Raw genomic sequence first — 24,608 nt, 5'->3', positions numbered from 1 at the left:
ATGGCTGAAACTGAATGTCTAAAAGTCCCTTTCTGTACATGTGTGTTCTATGGGTGGTGAAGGGGCATTCTCATGTAACCCCCCACCCCCCATAGAGCTTGATGCAAATTCCTGTCTACAAACATTGGTAAATAGAAATTTGTGCAAACATCTTATGCCTCTTCCAGGAGTGTTTTCATTTCTCCTTGTTTTTCTAACTTTTCACATGAGCTGCATTGTACAACACACATACAAAGTGGGAAACCCTTAAAGGATAGTTGTTGTACAGAAAGGGATGTCTTCCAGTAAACATATCTATGCTTCAAAGAAGGGACATCACCTTGCAATATGGCACAACGGTGTGTTTGTTGGCACATGGCTGCAAAAAGTGCACCAGCGCAAGAAGAGAGAGAAAAATGCACCATATCTTATATATGTGGCATATTTTTAATCTCTTCCTTTGACAAAAAGCAGCAGAACTTTGGTGTTGTGTTGCCTTGCATCAATGAAGGGTACGTCTGGGCCTCAATGTCACACAGTCTTATTCACTACTTATCACTGACACTTTCACTTATACAGACATGCTTACACATAAAGACACATGCTCACACATACACATGATCTCTCTCACTTTAACACACTCTTAACTGTAAGCACAGACCCATCATACATTTAAAAGCATTCTTATTTACCACAGCTGCCACTAAAGGTCTCATTCCAGGTAAGTGTGCTCCATTTCCTATTATGCTAATTGTGAAAAATAGAATATTATTCACAATGAGCAGAATGAAAAAATGTGCAGAAAATAAAGAATGCAAAACACCACTATGTACTTGGCACTGATTTTGCCACCCCTCAGGCCAGGGGTCGCATGGGACAAGCAGCTACGACCTCAAACGTCCATGGGAGAATATGTAGGAAAGCCTTAAAATAAGAAGAGTGGAAATGAGATAGCCAAGAACACTATCCAATCAACATCAAGGGGCTGACCCAAAGACCAAATATATGTATATACTTTAATGTTTTAGTTGCAGTACGTCTTTGATAACAGACACCTAACAATCTGTCTGTACGGCGAGACCTAATATTTGCTATCCCCTAGTGCACCTTTGCACCCCACCTGCACAATCCGTGGGTGGCCAATGTGGAATTCCAAGATAGTCATCTCTCTGTGCACATGCATGCACTTGCTCATGTATGCGCATGTTCACACATACTCCATCAATCTTGGAAGGCTTTTTTCTGATTCTCTAAATTATTCAAACATGGTAGTCATGGATATGCATTTTAAAGTGATGTTTTTGACTGAAACAATATCATAACCAAAATAAGGGGCTCATTAGGATTGCGGATTTCCCGCATCCTCCGGGCCGGCGGAAGCCACCGCCGGCCCGGAGGATGCGTGAAAACCGCTGCGGACTGAAAAAGACCCCCCCCGCCAGATTAGGATGGCTGGGGGATCGTTTTTCAGTCTGCAGCTTTTCCGCCGCGGTCGCCTTCCGACCGCGGCGGAAAAGCAATAACATGGCTGGCGGTGTCCATTAGACACCGCCAGCCATATTATGATCGCGTAGAAAGTATGCTTTTCCACGGCGGCTTTTCCGCCGTGGAAAAGCATACGGAGATTGCCTTCGGGAGCCCGTTGCGGGCCCCCTGGGTGAAGGGGGGTGGGGGGTGCACATGGGGGGTACCTATGGTACCCCCCTGCATTTGCGTGAACAAAGCGGCAGGCACCACGCGGTGCCTGCCGCTTTGTGCACGCAAATGATGTGCATGCATTTTTAACATTGCGGCGGGTGCAGCTTGAAGCTCCACCCGCCGCAATGTTAAAAATAGAGGATGTGACCGCCACCCTGGCGGTCACATCCTAATCTGTATGGAGGGACCGCCGCTGCCCCTGCGGATGGTCCCTCCTACTCTATGGTGGAGGACGGACTCAAGTCCGTCCGCCATCATAATCGGCCCCATAATGTTGAAAAAGCCCATATATATGAACCTTGGTGTTACAGGCAAGATCTATTGGCTTTGTTAATTATTATTTTTAAATGTGCTGCAGAGACATTAGGGGTTTCCAGCATGCCATAAAAGGGGAAGGGAGTTAGTGTTGCCAAGGGCCAGGCTTCATCCTGTGTTTTTTGCCACGACATATTTTTCTAGCTGGACGAACAACTTCAAAATGAGAGTACGGTGGGGTTTTTTTTTTTACAAAGAGCAGGACCCTTGCATGTTTTACCCAAAATAATAGTAAGTGTATTAAAAGTGTGTCAATGCCCCTTAAAATGAGTGACTACACTTAGCCCATAATACTACTACCTTAAAATCTTCAAAGAACTGATAGAAAAAATTAAAATATCCGAAAGCTCTCTGCAAGTATGAAGGGAACTGGTCCTGTGGTTATAATTCCTTGAATTAACAAAAATAAAATCACAGTCTTTCTCAAGCTTTGCAATCATAACTGAGAGTGGATCCAGACTGAAAGTTTGCACTGCTTTTTGAATCAATTGCAGCAAATTTCAATTGCAGCAAATTGAACTTCATGTCGATTCGACAAATTGGGGTAACTATGCCATTAGACATGTTCTGTTTTGGAGATCCAAATAAAAAGCTTCAGTGAAGTTTGGAGAAATGGTTCAAACTCAGATTTTGACTACCTGAAATTTAAATGTAGGATCAGTAAATAATAAAATAAAACATAAAAATATTATATAAAATTCTGCCTGACATAGTATCTCTTAATCGATCGCTCTTCAGTATCTCACTTTTACCCTTAAGCTTATCAGTGTCATCAACCAGTGTTTATTCAGATGTATTATTTGCACCCCTAAGGCTTAAGGAGTGCAAGTTAGATGAATCGATTTCATGGCTGATGAATCATGGGGAAAATTTCAGAACCTGACCAAACATGCTTTAATAGTAGGGATGAATTTAGTTCAATGGAGGCTTATTCATCACTTTATAATGACTAGGAAAATTGAATATTTTGGATCTGAGAGAGAATAATACTTGTTAGGTCTGCAAATCCACAATTAGTACACTTGGGCAGGTGCTTTATGTTTGAGAGTTGCTCATTACAAGAATTAGGTTATATCATGGATAAATAAAGTAAAATGATTGTCCTAGGAAGTTGTAGGAGAATAAAACTTCCTAGTATTAATGGTAAAATATATGTCTCCAAACAGTAATGGCACATTTTCAATACCAACAGCATTATACATGTCTTTTAATATATTTGTGTAGCATTTGTTAAGAAATATATGTGTCTTGTATATGGTGTTAGGGGGCAGGAAATATTATTGCAAAGTGGCTTATGCAGACCATGATTACAGAAGACGTCCTGCTCTGTTGATGTGGCCCTCTGCTTTTCCTGTGTCTCCTTTTTCCATAGACTTGAAAACATGAGGAGGGCTGGCAGTTCCACAGAACTTGAATCAGATCAAACAGATGAATCTGGGTTTACCCAGGAAACAGACAAGCAGAGTGATGAAGTTAACCTCGAGCTCCCAGAAGAATTCCACACCTCAAAGCCGCGGTCGGGCAAATTCAACCTCTTCATTAGCTCACCAAAGCAGAAAAGGCTGCGATTCGGGAAAGGGGATTACGATAAGGAAATGGCCCCTATGGACTCTATGTACATGATGGAGAGCAAAGTGCTGTCTCCCACCGTCAAGTATAATTCCTGTGACAAGGGAAGATACAATCAACTCTTCAAGTAAGTGTTTTCATTAGCAAGAGAGATCCTGCATATCTTCCATCAAGTATCTCAACTCAACAGGTAACTCTCACTATAGGTTCTCAAGCTCCATTCTGTTGTCTCAGACAAGAGAGCACATCAGGATAATTCTTCAACAATGAGAACTTACCTGCTTTTCAGTTTATTATCAAGCAAAAGGACCCCAACTGATATGTGGTTGGTCCAATGGCCTGAGTTCCCTGCCCGTTGTGAAATCTACTGATTTCCTCATAACAAGTCAGTGTAAGGACTCTTGCCTCAATAACACTTCAGTGCTAGAAAAATTCAATGCGAAGATGTAATCTTATTCTAATGGAGCATATTGTTTTTGTAATGGCTGGCATAGTGTTTATCATCACACTAAAATAGAGTGGGAGGAGATTGGTTTGCTACTTTATCCTCTTGGCCTAGCTACATATCACATACGTTTAGGAAACTCATGCAACTCTCTGTGCCTCTATGTCTTTACTTTGTGGATAAGAAAACCCTCACTTACAATGTGGCATGCTTTATTCTCGGGTCTTATCCGATCGTTGGCATGTTCCTCTAGTTAGGATGGGCTAACCCAACTGTGGGAGCTTTTAGTATAATTTATAGGGATCCACAGTATACATGGGAATAGGAAAAACAAATTTTCTGGACATACACTCCATTCTCCCTTCATTCAGAGTATTCCATAAAAGGTATAAAAAGGCAAATTCGATGCTTAAGGAACATAATTATCACCCCATCCTTTAGTTCATAGTTTTTTAGGGTCAAGTAGAGTACTTAGATTACTTGTACATCGGATTTGCTGTTTTATTCGAATCAAAGGCACTTGGTTTAATGGGCGATTAGGGCTTATCCTCAAGATAATTTTAATTTCGTATTCACATTTGCATCATGGGTTCCTTTACATTACAATAACAGCTCCTGGAGTTGGTTGAGAAATATGTCAGCAATGAGATAGGGCCAGTTGATGAAGCATGCCACATATTATAAGGGAAGGTTTTCTTAACCACCAAGTGAAGACATTTCAAAGAAAGTTGTTCCTCTGTGATTAAGTTCATGCTCAATAATCTATGGGTTCACTAAACCTATTTGATATGTGGTTTGAAGTCTAACCATTTGGTGTCTTAACATTTGCTTTATAGGAAAAGCACTTCTGTAGACTCCACCATCAGCTGTAAAGAAATAGCTCTTAAAGTGTACGATCAGAGGAAGATCTTTGAGGCTGTGGCAGAAGGCGATAAACATGAACTGGATGATCTCCTGGTGTACCTTCGCCGAACTGTGAAGCATCTCACCGATGATGAGTTCAAAGGTACCCAATCTTTCACGAGTGCACAAGTGTGTTTATGTAAATAGGTGCATGTGTGAGTCTTGGGTGAGCTGGTGTGAGTGGATTCTAGCTAAGACAGGAATAATGTCTGGGTGTGTTTAGGTAAATATGTGCATGTGGGAGAGTCTTAGGTGAGCTAGTGTGAGTGGATGCTTGCTGACAATGAGTGCATAAGCTTGTTTAACCTTTTCGATGCGTCGGATGGCCGTCACGGTGGGCGTGTGCGTCGGATGGCCGGGAGCCTTCCGATCTGGGCACGCGTCAGATTAGGCCGCACCCCAGCGGAATGTCCACCGTGGTGGGAGTGGATGCATGCTGACAGTGAGTGCATGAGCGTGTTTCTGTAAATATGTGCATGTGTGAGAGTCTTGTGTGAGTGGTGTGAGTGGATGCTTGCCTACAGTGAGTGCAAGAGCGTGTTTATTTAAATAAGTGCACGTGTGAGAGTCTTGGATGAGCTGGTTTGAGTGGATGCTTGCTGATAGTAAGTGCATGAGTGTGTTTCAGTAAGTGCACGTGTGGGAGACCTGGGTGAGCTGGTGTGAGTAGACGCCCTCTGAGACTGTGAATAATGCATGAACTTGTTTATGTAAATATGTACATGTGTGAGATTCTTCTATGAGCTGTTGTGAGAGAATGTTTGCTAAGACAATGAATAATGCATGAGTGTGTTTATATAAATAAGTACATGTGTGAGAGTCGGGTGAGCTGTGAGTAGATGCTTGTGAGACAGTGAATAATGCATGAGTGTGTTTATGTAAATAAGGGCCTGTGTGAGTGTCTTGGATGAGCTGGTGTGAGTGGATGCTAGCTGACAGTGAGTGCATGAGCGTGTTTTTGTAATTAAGTGCATATTCGAGATCTTGGTTGAGCTGGTGTGAGTAGACGCTTGTTGACAGTGAGTGTGTGAGCGTGTTTAGGTACATAAGTGCATGTGTGAGAGTCTTGGGTGAGCTGGTGTGAGTGGATGCTTGCCTACAGTAAGTGCATGGGTGTGCCTATGTAAATAAGTGCATGTGTGAGAGTCTTGAGTGAGCTGGTCTGAGGGGATGTTTGCTGAGACAGGAATAATGGCTGAGTGTGTCTAAGTAAATACATGCTTGTGTGAGAGACCTGAGTGAGCTGGTGTGAGTAGATGCACTATGATACTGTGAATAATGCATGAGCTTTCTTTATGTAAATAAGTGAATGTGATTCTTGTGTGAGCGGGTGTGAGACGATGTTTGCTAAAACAATGAATAATGCATGAGTGAGTTAATATAAATAGGTGCATGTGCGAGAGAAAGGTGAGCTGTGAGTAGATGCTTGAGAGACAGTAAAGAATACACAAGTGCGTTTATGTAAATAGGTGCATGTGTGAGATTCGTGTGAGCTGGTGTGAGGTGAGTAGAGCTGTGTGAATAGATGCTTGTGAAAACAGTGAAAAAAAATGCATGAGCATGTGTGTAAAACCTATAAGTCACCCCTTAGGCAGGCCTTTTCAGTCCGTAAGGCAGGGTGCTCGGTTCTAAGTGTGAGGGTGCCCCTGCAAAAGCAGGACACCCCTACAGCCTCTGGAGCTCATTCTCCTGGGTTGTAAGTGCGACAGCCATAGAACATATAGAGGGGCACCGAGTCATTATGCCATGAACATCTCGAAACTGGCTGGTACGAACCATATCATGGTTGGTATCAAAATGTTGGAATCATACTCCCACACCTCAGTGCTCCCAGTACCAGTCTTCTAGACTCGGACAGTACAACATGGATGCTGCCGACCAAAGACACAATTCTGCCCTCCTGCTGTTGAGCCAAGCTCGAGTGGGGGAAGGCAGAACAATAGGTATCCTGTCACAGAGAGGTGTGACCATCTCCCAGACAGGGTTTAGTGTATTTAGGCCGGGTGAGAGCGCTTGCCTACGCCACTCATTCTGCTTGAAGGGCACATTTGGTGCCCTCCTTGCATAGTCCAGTTCAAACCAGCTCAGGGAGCCATTGGCTCCTGCTCTGGCGCGAAACTGTACAAAGGGAAAGAGAGTATCCTCCGCACTGACCGCCCCTCCCCTGGGAGGGAACCATGAATCATCCCAACCCTTTCCTTAGGGTACTTAAGGGCTTACCTGAGGGTGGGTCCCTAGATTCATCGTGCGACAAGAATAATTTAAATACACCACTTCATCTTCGACCGTCTGGGCACTCTGGACTTCGCTCTGGGCATCAAGGCTGCAACTGGGAAGACTCCTGCTGCTCCTGATCTCATTGCACTGCTCGTCCACTGCAACATCTGTACCTGTGCTCCATACAGGAACCTTCCAAGGCCTGTGGGTATATAGGATATCTGTAGGAATCTTCCTTGTAGTGAAGGAGTCACTTCCCTGCATCTGCGTGCACCGCAACTAAGCTGACCGGTCTGCTGATCCTGGGCTCCCATGGACTCCGAAAGGCTCAGGAACACAGGTGGTAGTTCTACCCATACCTCGAGGTCTGCCCTGTCCTCTTATCAAGTTTGAGCCGAGTATTCCTCGTCGGAGCCACAGGAACTGAACCCCTGCACATCGCATCAACTTGCTATTGCAAAGGCTTGTTGGCTTTCTTTCATCAAGATCTCTGGGCTTCAAGTAGCCCACACCTCAAGCATCTCCTGTGACCAAGATCGATGTCCTCACCACATCACTTGCACCGTAGGCCTGCATCTTTTGTGAGCTGCTCAAGGTCCTCTTGCGACTCCATTGCCTCTGGCCTGTGGGTGCTGTTGAGAATCCCCTTTGATTTCTGTGGGCCCCCACGATTGCTCAGGGCCTGCCCTGACTCTTCTGCTTGTGGTGAGTGACCTGGATCTTGCGGGTCCCGACACTGCACCTTCTTCCTTTTCCATGTGGTTTGCAGTTGCCAAGGCTTGTAGGGGCTCCTGACAGACACTGAGGGCCTGATTCACAGAATGAACTTAAGACAAAATCCTAAACTTACTACAATTTGGTATTCACAGAATGCACTTACTACAATTTGGTATTCACAGAATGCACTTACTACTTTCGGGATTCACAGAATAAACTTACTACTTTCGGGATTCACAGAATAAACGTACTACTTTCGGGATTCACAGATTTGATTTAAGACTACTAACTTTACGTCCGCCGCCGGGGAGTAATTTACGGCCCGTAATCGTAATTTACGCCACTGCGGTGTAAATTACGATCACGGGGCGTACTTTACGATTACGGGGCGTATGTTACGATTGCGGGGCGTATGTTACGATTACGGGGCATATTTTACGATTGCGGGGTGTATTTTACGATTTTGGGCCGTTGGGCATGTTAGCCAAGGGGAAACACCTGGCCAAGGTCCACCCATCCCCCAACAAGGATCAGCTGACACACAGCAGCCAATCCCTGGCCTGCTGCATGTATGAAAGCAGAGCAGACACTAACAATCCCTTTTCAGGATGTCACTGAACGTGTTTGTAGCACTACCCCTTGCCATGCGGCAAAACTACTTGCAGAGGAGGAGAAGAGCAGAGAGGATCTACAGGCAGAGGGTCAACATATTTGGAATGTCTAGCCAGGATGTAAGGGCCAGGTACCGTTTCCCACCTGAAGTCATCTTGGAAATGATATGTGAGTGGGAGCAGGAACTTGACTCTGTGACCTGCTGCTCACATGCAATACCAGCATACCTCAAGATCCGTTCTGCCCTCCACTTCTTTGCTACTGGGTCCTTCCAAAGGGTCACCAGTGACCATGTGGGCATTTCCCAGGCGAGCCAGTCGCGGTGCCTGCATCAGGTACTGAGATGCATCACTGATAGAGCCCCCAACTACATCAAAATGCCATATACTTTGGCCATGAGACAAAGGGCAGCAAGAGATTTTTATCTCCCTGCACAATTCCCACGTGTGCTGGGTGCAATTGATTGCACCCATGTGGCCCTTCAGCCACCCCGCCACATTGCACACATCTTCTGCAACAGACACAGATGGTATTCCATCAATGTTCAAGCAGTCTGTGATGCCAGTGGAAGGTTCATCAATGTGCATGCAGTGTTCCCAGGCAGTACACATGACAGCTTCATATTCCGCATGTCACCTCTTGCTCGGCGTATGGCTGCTGGAGAATTTGGTAACATGTGGCTACTGGGTAAGTACCAACCAATGAAAATGAGTGATATGCGTCATTGAAATGTCTGAATGCCCCCCAATAGTAATGATTGTACAATAAGATACATGGCCCAACAGACACTGCATGTATGAACGTATAGATCATGTCCTGTGAAAGTCAAAGAGTGAAATGTTAACAACTGCCCTTTATTCCCTCCTCAGGCGACGCTGGGTATGCACTCTCTCCACATCTCCTCACCCCTTACAGGCGTGCTAACACTGTACCTCAGCGTAGGTACAATAGGGCACACATACGTACTCGAGCCATCATCGAGCGCACTTTTGGACTGTTGAAGTCGCGATTCCGATGTCTCGACCGTACAGGGGGTGTGCTTCTGACTCCCCAGTAGTCGTGTGCAAGATCATACTAGCCTGTTGTGTTTTGCACAACATTGCTCTAAAGCATGGCTTACACATGCCTCTCGAACCTCGACTAGCTCTGAATGTGGGAGACCGGGCTATTGCACATGACCGACGTCAGGGCATGCAAGTCCGTGATCAGCTTGTTGCCACGTATTTTGCATGAGCAACCTGTAGTGTCACGGCCAACATGTGGTTTGCTGTCTGTTGTCAATGATGAAATGTGGACAGACACAACAGTGTCCATAAATGCCACCCTGAGACGACTTTGCAAACCACACTAACTGCATGCAAATCACAGCTGCTGACAGAAGTCAAAAGGTGGATTGTGCCTCAGGTCATGTGCCCATGTCAGCAAGCAGCGTAGTGGACAGCCCTAAAACAAACTATTCACGCTGATGGCAAACAATACATGTCCTGACAGACATACCTGGACCTCATAAGGATGGGTCACCAATTCACAAGAGGTTTCATACTCAGGCCTATGCCCACTACAGATTTGACTCCCCCACAAACGATGGGCACAGAATGTGAGTGATGATGTCATGGGAGATTCATGCACCATGGGTCAGATTCACAATAACAGTTGCATCTCTGCCTATCAGCAGGGATGCCCCAGTAATTGTGCCTCACAGCAGACATCCCTTGCGCCATAGTGGATGTGCCGCATTTACAAAGCTGTGCGCTGTGGGCCAAGTATAGACAGAAGCGTGAAGCATATGCTGTGGTGAAGCACCACTGGAGTTGGGTCGCAAGCGCAATGCAGCTCCAGCAAGGCAAGCGGCGAGCCGATGCCTAACATGCAGCATCAATTCTTAGGCCTCCTACAAGCAGGCGCAGGGTTGTGACGCAGCATGGCCATGAAAATGACTGAGTGTAAATGTGTAAATTTCACCCTGCCACTGTTCGGAGGTGTTTGTGTGCTGGAAGGCCCCCCCTGAGCAGGAATGCACAACTGCGGTCCAGGGCCTTACAATATGACACATTTCACAGATGCGTCATGTTGAAGATACCCCACAACATGGAGGTGGCGTAGCGCTGCTGCGCCACCAAAGTTACACTACTGTGGCGCAATTGGTGCACACAGGGCTCGTATAGCTGCCCCCATATGTATCTGACATATCCACACCAATGTTACATAACACATCATTCAACTCTGATACTGAGTACTCAATATGAACTACATGTCCCATGATGCAAAGTATGAGATTAGGAAAGTGGGATGGATGTTCTCAGCCCCCTACCCCCTGTCACTGCATAAATGACTTGAAATGACCTGTTCCCCCTTTTCATACATATTCATTAAACACACCTGCATTGTCATTTCACTTTCCCCTACATCAGATCAACAGGATGGCAGTGGATTTGTTTACTGAATATGGATGGTCCAGGATGAATACAAAATGGCTGCAATATACTTCCTGTGATGTATTTCCTGTCTCCCACTACCTGTATAACATTTCCTGTATGATATAATGTGTTCCGGGTCATTTTCGTAATTTATGGCACAAAATCGTAGTTTCCGGCGCCGCATCGTAATGCGCGTGCGTGTAAACTACGACCCGGAACCGGAAACTACGATTTCGGGCCGTAAATTACGAAAATAAACTAGAACACATAATTTCATACAGGCAAGGCAATACATGAAGTGGGAGACAGGAAATACATCACAGGAAGTAGTTGGCAGCCATTTTGTGGTCATTCTGAGTCATCCTCTATCACTGATCAGATCCTCAGGCATCCTGCTGCTGTCATCTGACCTAATTCCCTATAATGGCTGCGGAATATGAGGAGAGAGCCCCCCCTTTCACAGACAGGGAATTGGACATCTTGGTGGAGGGAGTGCTGGAGAAATTCCCTCAGCTATATGGGGACCCTGAGCACCAGCTGAGCACTGCAGCCCGGGGCAGGATATGGGCCAACATCGCTGAGCGCTGCAGTGCAGTGGGAGTGGCCAGGAGGAGGCCTAGGGCGTGCCGCAAGCGCTGGGAGGACCTGAAGCGGTGGGCCCGTACCAAGGCTACCGAGCTGGCTGGCCTGTCCTCCCAGCACCATGTACATCGTCCTCGCCCGTCACCACTGTACAGGAGGGTCCTGCGAGCAGCTTGGCCGACCCTCCATGCTCAGCTGGAGGAGCACGAGCAGCATGGACCTAGTAAGTGCATCATATGCAATATGAGTCTGGGAGTATGATGTGAGTGAAACAGTGCTGTACCATTGTGTGTTCCATGCCTCCATTAGCCAATTGCATGTCCAAGCAGCAGGCACCAGGTTTCAAGAGGCACACTGTACTATACAGGCCAGGGTGCATTTTGGGAGTTGTAGTTTTCTCATGACAACTGGGTAAATGAGCCACACTCATGCATCCATATTGACTTCTGCTCTGCCAGCACCACTACAATTGAACTAAGTCAATCATAACAGATGTGTGCATTGGATGAGCGATGGTACAGAGACTGTCCAGTCTGCACATGGCAGGCCATAGGGGATTGGATGTTGTGATTAGCATTGCACCTGTAGCGTTGTGTTCCAATTGAGACAGTTCATCATGTGCTTTGGAGTCATGACAGATTTTGAGATCCTTGCATCACTCACAAGTTTACATAGTTTGGCAAGGTGTGTCCACTGACAGACGTCTCACCCTCAGTGGCCTACATGACTTTCACATGTACAGGTAGCTGTCACAACCGCCCACCACTGTTCAGCGGTGTACTGCACTACCTTGTAAGTCAAGTAAGGCACTATGTGGCACTGGATTGTCCGAAGATGTGTGGGGACATCAAACGGCCAGACACACAATGTAGCTAGAGGAGTACTCCAGACCCCACGTGGATGTGTGACCCACATTTGTCTTGTCCCATACAATGCTACAAAGCAGATGACACTTGTCCAGACGTTAAATAGCTGCTAATCCATATCAATGGCCAATATCTATTATATCTGGACTCTTCATGTTCTCCTCTGGTGGACTTATAGTTGAACTGGCACATGCAGCAATGACACGACACACAGATCACAACAATGCCGAGGTTGAGGTTTGGATAATGCAGTTGCGCAAGCCACAATAATACACATGAGATATCCATGTAAGACTCAATTCAGTATATGACAGTGTGCATACATGTAATGTAAGTGCATGGACAGAATGGGGGTCGGGAGTACACTGCCTCACAGTCCCAGCAGGGTTTGTCCCTTTGCATCCTGGTAAATGCAGTACACAGTTCAAACTTACTTAGGAATAATCTGGAGCCATACACCATTTTTGCAGCTGACTTTGCTGTATATCTCTAGACACGTGTTCCTGGAATGAGCGCTTCATCAGTAGAGAGCTGCAGTTTCAGAGAGCAAAGTAAATCATCTGGGTTTGCTGTGTGCCTGTGAGTGTTACTGTGATCTGAGAGGAACTTGGCAGCATTCCCTGCAAACACAGATGATTCAGGAGTAAGTTAGTACTGTAAACAGCATTTACCCGGATGCAAAGGGGCAAACTGTGCTGGGACTGTGAGGCAGTGTGCTCCCAACCACCATTGAGTCCATAAGGACTGATGGGCAGATCAACAAGGCACCTGCGCCTCTGTGCACCGCCATAGGGTCACTTTAGTGACGCAGCGGCGGAGCACACAAAGCGCCATGCTGCAGGATTATTACAACGTGACGCATACGGTGCAGGATCGCATCCTAAAAGTCGCTGATTGAAACTACAAGATTTCACTCAGTTACTATTATGGCCAAGCAGATTGAAATCTACGCACCCGCTTGAAGCAGGTGTAAGGATTGCCGCAGCATGTCAGCACTCCAGCAAAGCCCGGCTATTCCACCGGGGATGCATCACACATCTGCCACCCAAGCGCTACGCCGTGCCGCTTTGTACATGCGGGCCATCGGGGGTGATGCACGGGTGGGCTGATGGGTAGCAACTCATCAGACACACCTCTGCTGATTAGCGAGATGTGCCAGTAGTTGTAAATCGGCCCCTGATAACTATACAGTGTGATCAGAGGCAAACAAATTCGGACCTTGGCTATTCAATGTATGTGTAGCGTCATGCATGGAACAACCACCACATCAGGATTTTGCTTACACTTCTGCAGGCATGGCTGGTGAGACAGGAGATCCGCAGGAACAAGTCCGGAGAAAGAGACCATCAGTTCGGCGGCGGCTAAACCCTCTTTCCACCAGCGATGAGGGAGAGGAGGAGGAAGAGGAGGAGGAGGAGGGGCCCTCAACATCTGCAGGCCAGGGGGTTTCACCCACCCGGGATGAAGAAGAACATGACACTGGTACTATGTCCCGGGTGGAGGCTGTAGACATTGAAGGGTGGGGTGAAGAACCGGACAACTCCGACCATGATGTGGGGGATGGCCACTCAGCCACACATACCTCACCAGTGGGTCAAGAAGAGGTGTACCCGGGGCAGGCTAATGTTCAACCTGGGCCTGCCATCAGCCCCTCCCTACCTCTAGCGTTCCCCATGCTATCGGGGGCTCCAGCTCAATCCCCTGATACCTGTCCCCCTCCTCATAGCCGCCAAGCCATACCCATCCGCTCCGGACCTGAGGCACCACAGCCCTTCTGTGTCCCCCCCCCCCCGTGCCGGTGCAGTTCCTCCCGTGGCTGTGCCAGGGGACTTCAGTTGGATGGTCGAGGGTGAATCGGACATGTCCGCTCGCATCTTGCTACAGGTGTGTCTGGAGATACGCTCGATGCAAGCGCACATAGTCCGATCATTGGACAACCTCACCACCCAAGTCCAGTCCCTGAACACAGCCATTATGTCTTTCTTCTCCCAAGTGCCTTCCCATACCACCGTCAATGTGTCCCTCTGTCCGTTGCCCCACACTGTTTCCCCCCATACTCCTCGTTTGTCACGTTCCCGTGTGGTGCCTGGTCCTGCATCAGCCAGCCGTGTGGATGTGTCCGACCCAGAGGATCTAGACATTGTGGTCCTGGAGGATGACCAGAAAGACACTTGACTGTTGGACGGAGACATTGTTTCGGACGGACATTTATTTTTCCCCTTGTGAATAGACTGGTTCCCATGACGCTACCTGACGTATTATATTTGTTTTGCCCCACCCAAATCCAAGTTCCATTCTCCTTCTGCATTAAGATCATCATTTGTTTTCCTTTCTCCCTTCCAAACGGACTGTTTGTTTGTGTTCCTACATAAATAACTTGCAGAATTAGACTTTGTCTGACTAGTTTGACTTCATTTTGAATGTCTATCCCCAAATATAGACACATATTTAGTAAGTCACATTCTATGCACATGACAACGTGTTGCCATGATGTGTTACACTTGTACCTGTCACACACACACACACATGCCTACATTGTCAGAAGGGACATGGTACACAACAGGATATTACGTTGGTAGATATTAATTGTAAAAATACTCCTAAGGAGCCCAAAACAAATTGGCCATGTCAATGGCGGTCATGTTTGCGTTTCCGCAATAGTGGGGGGGAGGAACGCGGTGAGGGGGGAGGTTGAGGTTGTCGCCTTCGTGTCTGTGGGTGTTGTCCAGGCTGATCAAGAGGTGCAGGTGCCAATGGTGTCTGCACATTAGGTGTCTGTGGCTGGAAAAGGGCTGGTTGTTCAGGTGGTTGAAGTGACTGTGCAGAGGTTGGTGGTGTTTGGGCAGGTAGTGGGGGTGGTGGGAGTGACTGTGCAGAGGTTTGTGGTGTTTGGGCAGGTAGTGGGGGTGGTGGGAGTGACTGTGCAGAGGTTTGTGGTGTTTGGGCAGGTAGTGGGGGTGGTGGGAGTGACTGTGCAGAGGTTTGTGGTGTTTGGGCAGGTAGTGAGGGTGGTGGGAGTGACTGTGCAGAGGTTTGTGGTGTTTGGGCAGGTAGTGGGGGTGGTGGGAGTGACTGTGCAGGGGTTGGTGGTGTTTGGGCAGGTAGTGGGGGTGGTGGGAGTGACTGTGCAGAGGTTTGTGGTGTTTTGGCAGGTGGTGGGGGTGTTGGGAGTGACAGTGCAGGGTGCGGGTGTGCTTGGGTACCTTGGCTGTGGTGCTGTGCAGTTGGTGTTACAGGTGTGGGGATGTGCTGTCCTACAGGCCGACATGATTGTTCCCCTCCCTGCGTTGGCCGTGAAGGTAGACTTTGGATCACTCTCACCATGCCCTCCATCATCTTCATGGCCAAGGCATGGTGTCTTGCACTGTCTTCCCTTTGGATGGATATCTGGTCTCTCATATTTCTTGAGAGTTCCTGCCAAGTGCTATCCATCCTATCCAAAGCTTGGGTCATCCTGTCCACCACCTGAGGGAATTGGGCCATGTCCTGCAGGGACCCAGAAATGTCGGACAGGGTAGCCCCTATGGCCCGAATGTCCTGCCTCACATCTGCCTGCTGTCGGAAGAAGTCCTGCTCCCACTGGCCACCATCGCCACGTGCAGACCCCCTCTGCTGGTGTCTGCCAGGGATGAGATGAGGAGGTCCAACAACAGGGGGGGGGGCAGGTAGAAGTCTGTGGGCAGGAGTAGTGTGCCCAGGGGATACCAGGTCCACAACAGGGCTGGTACTTCCCACAGTTGTTGGAGACAATGGCTGGGATAAACTGCGTAGGGAAGAGTGGGTAGGGGAACCACCATGTCGGTCACGGACGTGAGGGCTGTGAGTGAGTGATATCTGTGAGTGGATGTGTGGGAGCCGTGGATGGTTTGATGTATGTCGTGTTGTTGATGGTTTGAGAGGAGGCAGACGGGCGTGGCTTGTCAGAGGATGTGAGTCCAGGACGTCAGTATTGTCATCCTCGGAGTCAATAGAAATGTACTCATCATCCTCTAAGTCTACGTCCTCTTGATCTTGGTCATCCTCCTCTTGGGCATGAGTTGCAGCCGACATTGCTGCCTGGAGGATCAGAGGATTCTCCCCTCGGATTGCCCGTCGGCCACCACTGGTTGTCGGGCTGTCTGCCTCTCCCTCAGCATCACCTGAAACACAGAGGTTGCAACTGTATTAGTGATTGTCCAGGTATTACATGTGCTGCAACACTAGGGTTGTATTTACTGCACTTTGCATCAGCAGATGAGGATCATGTGATCATGTTAGGGTACCACCACAAATGGCCGCTCACACCATAGCACTGAGGTGTTGCACGGAGATCTACATGATACTAGCAAACTCACCAGCTCCAGCCCCAACTCTCTGTCCCTTTGCGTTCCCTCCTGGTGTATCCTGCTGCATCTGTCTCATCATAGTTGTAGTTGAAATACCTGTAGAGGGTAGAAACAACATTCTCAACGAACTGCCTCAAAAATGACAGACCTGCATATGTGTCACTCCTGGTCTGTATTTCACTTTGTAATCAACAACTGTTGATTCCATGTAGAAGGGGATCTCGATCTCTGTAATGGCTTTGAAATCTAAGCTGTTGACACTCCTCATGCCCGATTTACCTGAGGGACAGGTGCGCGACGGTTTCACAGCTGCAGCCAGGATGTCATGCAACCCCAGGGATGGTGTCCGTTGCAGTCGTCACATCCTGTCAGCACCTGTGATGAGAAATACAAGTCCATATTTTAGTACAACAGATTGTGGCTATGAGATCAAATTAAATTCTCATTAGCCATTTGTGGAAAATCAAGGACGATGTGCAGCATGTGTAGCTCATTGACTTAACATGTGGGCACCCGCTCACAAGCAGCATTTGCTAGCTTACAGCCATGCAGCACTGACATCAATAAGATGACACATCAACTGACGAACTTGTATGAGAAGGTTACTGATTTCACCCTTACCATTGTGACAGACTTTTTCCATGGGTGTAATGGTGTCTGTTGACAAGTCAGAAAGGAGTTCATGTGTGAGATTTGCAGTTGTCAGGGTCCTGATGTTGCCCATTTGTGCTTCCCTACCCATGATGTCACACAGCTTATTTTTGAATGAGCAAACACAGATTACTAATGTCCATCCTTTGAGTGTTCTCTGTTCCCATGCTCCATTTCCAACATCATGGTACAACTTACATGACGAAACGACTGCTGATATAAACGATATCAGACCCAGGATGCTCACACTTTATCAGATGAAAAAATCATCGTAATCCATATTTAATCGTTGATCCATAGTTTTATTGATTGTAAAATAGGGTTGTAGAACAAGGTAAATTCCAATTTTCAAATGCGTACATAATGCCCAATCGCCTTTGATGCAGCATGTCGAATTTCCCGGTTCCTTTAACAATCATGAAAAGCTTAACCCAATGCATTTCGGGCCATGCCGGCCCTTCGTCAGGGGTTCTTTTCTAGAAATGTTAATCAAAAGAATTGTCATTAGTGTTCTACAACCCTATTTTACAATCAATAAAACTATGGATCAACGATTAAATATGGATTACGATGATTTTTTCATCTGATAAAGTGTGAGCATCCTGGGTCTGATATCGTTTATATCAGCAGTCGTTTCATTTGTTCACTTCGGCGCTGTAGGACGCAGCGCAAACCAGGATTGCTCCCCTCTAAGGACTACCATTGGATAAAAAGAACGGAGACAAGGAGTGCGGGCCTAAGACTTTCTCTTACAGTTGACAACTTACATGACAACAGATGGTGTCTTGTGCAGCAGACATCCAAACCTCATATTTCATACACTCACCTATACATTATAATATGGTAGAAGGGAGGCAAGCAGAAGACAACATTTGGTTTAGATCACACATTGCAGATGAGGTGAGTAGCTTTGAATCTTCCCACCTGCAGAGGATTATCCTGTTGCCCTTCAGCCCAATCATTTAGCAGGTGTAACTGCATGAGGATTCACCTTAGCAGCCCCTACACCCATCTCACAGGTACACAACTGGCACCAGTGTGTGCCTCAGCCATACCAATTTCATGTTGATTTGACCATGTTAATTTTGCTAGGGATTTAGCATATCATTGAATAGCAAGCCTGTTGTGTTGTGGACGTTTCTTATGACACATTGTGCTATTGTATGTCCATTGTGCACACACTTGGCATACATTTTGTGTCAGCATCTCATTTGCCACCAGGGTCTGATTGGCCATGTGTTCAAATGCCCTATGTGAGCATATTGTGATGCAGGATAACAAAGTTGTACAACACATACGGTGGAGGTGAAAGGCACAATTGATAAGCATTCAGCAAGCATGACTTACCGTGGCCCTGCACCGGAGCTGTAGGTGGTCCCTGGACAGATGTCAAGTCCAACCTAGTAGCAGAAGTCAGTGGGCGTCTGGGGTTCTGGGAGGACAACATTGTACCTACAATGATAAGTTTGTTTAGCAACTTTACATTCCTGCTGCCACATGTGATGCATTCAATTTCTGGCACAGGACGGGCACAAGCAGTCATGTTCACCACCGTTGCAGAAGTGTGTCATACATTATGTAATGAGTGATCACACATATAACTTAGATTGGGCCCACTACCTTGATGCTACCTATGTCACAATGACATGCCTACGAATCCATAGGTAAAGTCCACTATCGTGTTTTGTTGATGTCCGGAAATTATCCATCCAATGTACGCAGTACATGATCAGCTGTGTGGACTGTGCTGAATGAAGTATGTATGACAGATTAGAAGTTGGACTGTGTATGCATTGTCAATACTACAGAGACTGGTATCTCACTGTTTGGTCTTCATTTCCGTATCAGTGCAAATGCTATTTCTTGATAAGGTCTACATACACTATTACGATATGGTGTGTACACCCTTTTGACTTGTTGTGGCCCTCGATTACAGGATTGCTTTCCCCGTTCTGGGTTTGTTGGTGTAATACATGTTGGGTACCACATTTACAAAGGTATGATGAGCCTAGACATTTTATGATTTGTCTTTCGCTGTTCACAAATGTCAAATGTTAGAGGTAAATGTCCTTTGACAACTCCAATTGTAATGCAGCAAATGTAGCATAAATGGTTGACTCACATAGCTGGGCACTATTTGTCCCTCTGTCGTCTTCTGACGATATATGCATTTTGACCATCTCCTGTCCACTTTGACTTACCAGGTTGTGTGGTTGACATGCCTTCCTCGGTACGGTGCCGATTCCTCCTATGCGATGCGGTGCCCTCTGCTACTGCAGTTGTCTGTGCTCCGGCTGGATGTGTCAATGGGTGAGAAGAGAGAAAAGTTGACAGATGGGAAATGTGCTTGTGTAACGTTTCGGGGATTAGCCCATATCTTCTGTGTGATAACAGTACTGTGCGGAACTGCTGCAGACGGGGCAGGTAGGAGCAGTGGTGTGTTGGGGATGTAATGGCGTGGCAGAGTGGAAATTGGACTACAGGATATGTGTTGGACATATTTACATCAGTGGATACTCTCACCGTCTGCTTTGTGATTTAGGCTGGCACAGGGTGAATTACTTTTTGGATATTTTGTGGCAGGTTTACGACCCCCTAGAAAAATGATGTACACTGTTGTTGCATCACTTCTGTGACACGACAGTGGTTTACAACAGAAAACACATTTAGGATTATTTGCAACGTGACGCTACTAGGGTGAATCGTCATGTTGAGGCCCTGGGCAACGTCAGCTTGGAGGTAGGCAGGGTGTACACTCCTTTGGGATATGCCGCGTCCAAGTGAGTCAGTGTAATCTACGTGATTTCACAGTATCACTTATCAGAGGCCGCTGCGACGCAACCTTACGCCTGCTTGAAGCAGACATAAGGAGTGGCACAGCACGTTAGGTATGGGCAGTGCATGGACATTGTTGGAGTTGCAACGCTCTTGCGACACAACTTCAGCAAAGCCCCCCTAGACACCATCAGATTCAACACACATCTCTTTATCCCTGCACCACAGTGCACCACCATATGTACATGACACATCCGTGTTTGCGCAAGGCTTGAATTGCATGTCACATTGGTACTGGCGCTTCCCTGCTAATGTTTGTCTTTAGCTAATTTATTTATTTAACGTAATTTTAAATTTCCATTTGTCATTGCACATTTTCAGTCAATATGTACAGTTATTGAAATAGCTGGGTTGTGTATGTATGGCATCAGTACTGTGCACATGTTTTTAATAGGGTGGTGGGTATTAGCCTTTTCTGATACAAAGTTTTCTGGGACTTGTGGTGCTACGTAGTGGGTGACACATGAGTCTCTGACTAACCATATATATTTATGCATTTTGGACAATTACCATGATCACTTTGACAGTGTAACACAGACAATCTCTTCATGCACTTTTGCTTTTCATTCCACTTACCTGGTACCACGTAGCGGACGTCACTAACAGGCAGCCCATGGACCAAGTGGGGGTGTATAGTGGTTAGAATATCCTCCTCCAGTGGGGTGAGCTGGATGCGGGGTCCAGGGCATGCAGCAGGGAGGACTCTCCTCAGTTCTATCCTGGAGTACTTTTCCTTTACTCTCTGCTTTTCGTCCTGCCACTTTTTTTTGATGTCTTGTACAGTTCGCCTCTCCACCCCCATGGCTGAGACAGCAGTGGCTATCTGCTGCCATAGTTGTTGCTTCTGTGCACCACTGGTGCAATATGGTGGTAGCCCATATAGGCGCTTGTGGTGCCTTACGATGTATTCCACGAGCATGGTGGTCTCCTCAGCTGTGAAATTTCTTTTCCTGCGCATCTCCATGGTCTCTGGCACTGGAAGCTTTGTCGTAAGTATCTCTGTGGCCAAACCTGTTCCTTCACTGTGTGCTGCTTTTATGTGTGTTGTGGTACTGGTCAATTAGGGTTAATTGGCTTTAGCTGGAGTGTGGTGGGGGATGGTAGGCAGTGGCAGCATACAACATGGCAAAATGGAGCTGTTGGCTGGGATTGGCTGCTGTGTGTCAGCTGATCCATGTTGGGGGATGGGTGGACCTTGGCCGGGTGTTTCCCCTTGGCTAACATGCCCAACGGCCCAAAATCGTAAAATACACCCCGCAATCGTAAAATACGCCCCGTAATCGTAACATACGCCCCGCAATCGTAACATACGCCCCGTAACCGTAAAGTACGCCCCGTGATCGTAATTTACGCCGCAGTGGCGTAAATTACGATTACGGGCCGTAAATTACTCCCCGGCGGCGGACGTAAAGTTAGTAGTCTTAAATCAAATCTGTGAATCCCGAAAGTAGTAAGTTTATTCTGTGAATCCCGAAAGTAGTAAGTTTATTCTGTGAATCCCGAAAGTAGTAAGTGCATTCTGTGAATACCAAATTGTAGTAAGTGCATTCTGTGAATACCAAATTGTAGTAAGTTTAGGATTTTGTCTTAAGTTCATTCTGTGAATCGGGCCCTGACCCCTCAACTCTCGACATCTGATGTGGGACAGCTCGTGAATGGCTCTTGGTCTTCCACAGCATTACCTGGTCCTCACAGCTACAGCTCCAAGGTCACCACCATCTCTGCTGCACCACCCGACATTGGTCGGCACTCGTCTTCCGTGCCTCCTGGTCACTCCTGAGTAGTCTAGACTCTGTCCCCTCTGCTTGCATATACTTTTCACCTTGGATTCACCTTTGGGTTCCACCGGACACTTTTGCCTTCTCGAAATGAAATGAAATGAAAGGAGTCTTATAATGCGCGAATAAGCCCGAGGCGCCTAACAACAAAACCATAAGAACAAATATAGAGTAACTACGGGTACGCCCTAGCAAACAGCCACGTTTTCAAAGCTTTTCGAAAAAGCAGAACTGAGGGCTGAGATTTAATTTCGCAAGGAAGAGTATTCCATAGCTTAGGGGCAATTGAAGAAAAGGCCCTGCCACCCCACTTGTTCCTACGGAAACGAGGTACCACAAGCAAGTTCTTTGAAGAGGAGTGTAAGTCTCTCCCCGATATATAGGGTAGCAACAGCTTCTAGACACCCCCAGCACCCTTACCAGAGAGGGCACTATAAGTGAGGCAGAGAGTTTTGAATGTAATCCTCGATTCAATAGGGAGCCAGTGTAAGGCCTTCCTGGCTGCTGTTGCTGACGCTAATCTGGGAGCATCCAGAACAAATTTGGCGGCCGCGTTTTGGGCAGTCTGAAGACGCTGTAACAAGCTCTTGTTCATGCCGGTGTATAAAGCGTTACAGTAATCAAGTCGCGAAGCGACAAGTGCTACCACCACTTGCTTCTGCGCCTGAGGAGACAGATAATATTTTATTTTTCTGAGTATTTTAATAATACCCCAGCAGGTAGCAACCGTTCTGTTCACCTGCAAAGTCATGGAGAGAGCAGGGTCAATCAGCACTCCCAAGTTCCGTGCCGACTCCGTAGGCGTAGGACAGGCTCCCAGGGAGGGCGGCCACCAATCAGGCGACCAGATGTTCTGGTTAGGGCCAAACACCAAGACCTGTCTTCTCGCCGTTCAGCTTTAGTGAATTGTGAATCATCCACAAGGAAACTGCTTCCATGCAGTTCCTAAAGCTGAACGGCGACAAGTTACCCAGATGGGAAAGGGACACCAAGATCTGTGTGTCGTCGGCATAAGAGACTACCTCCATCCCAAAAGATCTAACAAGCCTGGCAAGCGGGGTCACGTAGATGTTGAACAGGGTCGGACTTAATGCCGACCCCTGTGGGACCCCGCATTGCACCGGTAGGGATGGAGATAGGAACTCTCCCAACTTGACCCTCCGCTCTCTCTGGTCCAGAAAGGAGGCAAGCAGACTCAGAGCCGTCCCTTCCACCCCTATCTCCCTCAGGCGAGATGTTAAAACCGAAGGGGACAGGGTATCGAAGGCGGCTGTCAGGTCCAGAAGGACCAGGACGATGGTATGGCCCTGGTCTACCTCCATACGGATGTTATTCAAAACAACCGTGAGAGCTGACTCTGTACTATGGTACCTCCTGAAGCCATGTTGGGATTGATCCAAGAGACCAGAGGAGTCCAGAAAAGCCGCCAGATGTTGATTGAGATAAGTCTCCATTATCTGTCTCTCAAAACCCAGGCAAGAAAGACAGTAGCCACTTGCTTTGGTCTAACCAAGACAATCCGGAAAATCCTCCCCCAGCTACCAGAAGCTGCAAAAAAAACATAGTCCAGTCCCTTATTTTATCTAGGCTGGACTATGGGAATGCACTTTATCTGGGTGCCCCTACTTCAGTCATACGACAACTTCAGATTGCCCAGAATTCCGCAGCAAGACTACTTACCAGAACCAGCCGCCGTATATCAGCTGCACCATCACTTAGGACCTTGCACTGGCTCCCCATAAAGGAGCGGGTGCATTTTAAATCCCTCTGTCTGGTCCACAAAACTTTTTACGGGAATGGTCCTCCCATCTTAAAAGACATGGTAATACCATACATACCATCTAGGGATCTCCGCTCAAAACAACAAAACCTCCTCACAATCCCCAGGACTTACAGAGCTCGAACAGGGGACCGCCTGTTCTCGCGTAACGCGGCTAGGTTGTGGAATGCCCTCCCTCTTCCACTTCGTTTAGAGCCCAGTCTCACTGTCTTCCGGAAAAAGATAAAAACCATTCTCTTCCCCAATACATCGATAAACTCATCAAGTTCACGTCTGATTTCCTTTCCTCTCACTTTTTTCTTTCTGGTTAACTATCAAGCTCTGGGATGCTCTCGAGTAGCCATGCGCTATAGAAGAACCTCTTCAATTCAATTCAATTCAATTCTTTGCCGGAGCTGGAAGCAAAGAGATGGGGCGGTAATTCTTAAGCACCTCGGGATCAAGTGTAAGCTTCTTTAGGAGGGGCTTGACCACCGCACTCTTCCATTGAGATGGAAAAATGCCCTCTCTCCTAGCCCTATTCATGATATCCAACAATAAGGGCAGTAAACAATCTGTGCATCCTTCAGGACTTTAAGGGGGCATGGGTCAAGTGGGGACCCCGACTTTATCTTACTTAAGAGCAGATCAAGCTCCTGATACGATATGGGCGGAAATTCAGACAAAGTCTTTGGAATGGTGGAAAAGACCTCCTTCGAGGGCAGAACGAGGGGGGTGGGCGAGAAAGAAATAGCGGATCTTTGTGATTCAAGATCCGAGTAGATGTCCGCAATCTTTGAGTGAAAGAATCCTGCAATTTTGTCGCAGAATTCCTGGGAGCTTACTACGGGGTCCGTGCAGAGAGTGTCCACTATTTTGAAAAGATCCCTCAGCGAGGAAAGAGCCATTGTCAGGTTAGCAAAGTAATCTTGCTTCACTC

General features: G+C 47.1%; 1 protein-coding gene across 1 annotated transcript in view; it reads left to right on the top strand.

Annotated features, from left to right (window-relative positions):
* Positions 1 to 24,608, top strand: part of TRPV1 (transient receptor potential cation channel subfamily V member 1) — a 544,023-nt gene that overhangs the window by 88,962 nt on the left and 430,453 nt on the right. Inside the window, exons 2-3 of the mRNA XM_078679941.1 lie at positions 3,365 to 3,688; positions 4,843 to 5,012. Coding sequence (XP_078536067.1) covers positions 3,365 to 3,688; positions 4,843 to 5,012 — 494 coding nt within the window. The remainder of the gene's footprint in view (positions 1 to 3,364; positions 3,689 to 4,842; positions 5,013 to 24,608) is intronic.

This window comes from Lissotriton helveticus, chromosome 3_1 (assembly GCF_964261635.1).
Source record: "Lissotriton helveticus chromosome 3_1, aLisHel1.1, whole genome shotgun sequence".
Lineage (NCBI taxonomy): Eukaryota > Metazoa > Chordata > Amphibia > Caudata > Salamandridae > Lissotriton > Lissotriton helveticus.
This window is presented reverse-complemented; position numbering and strand designations above follow the sequence as displayed.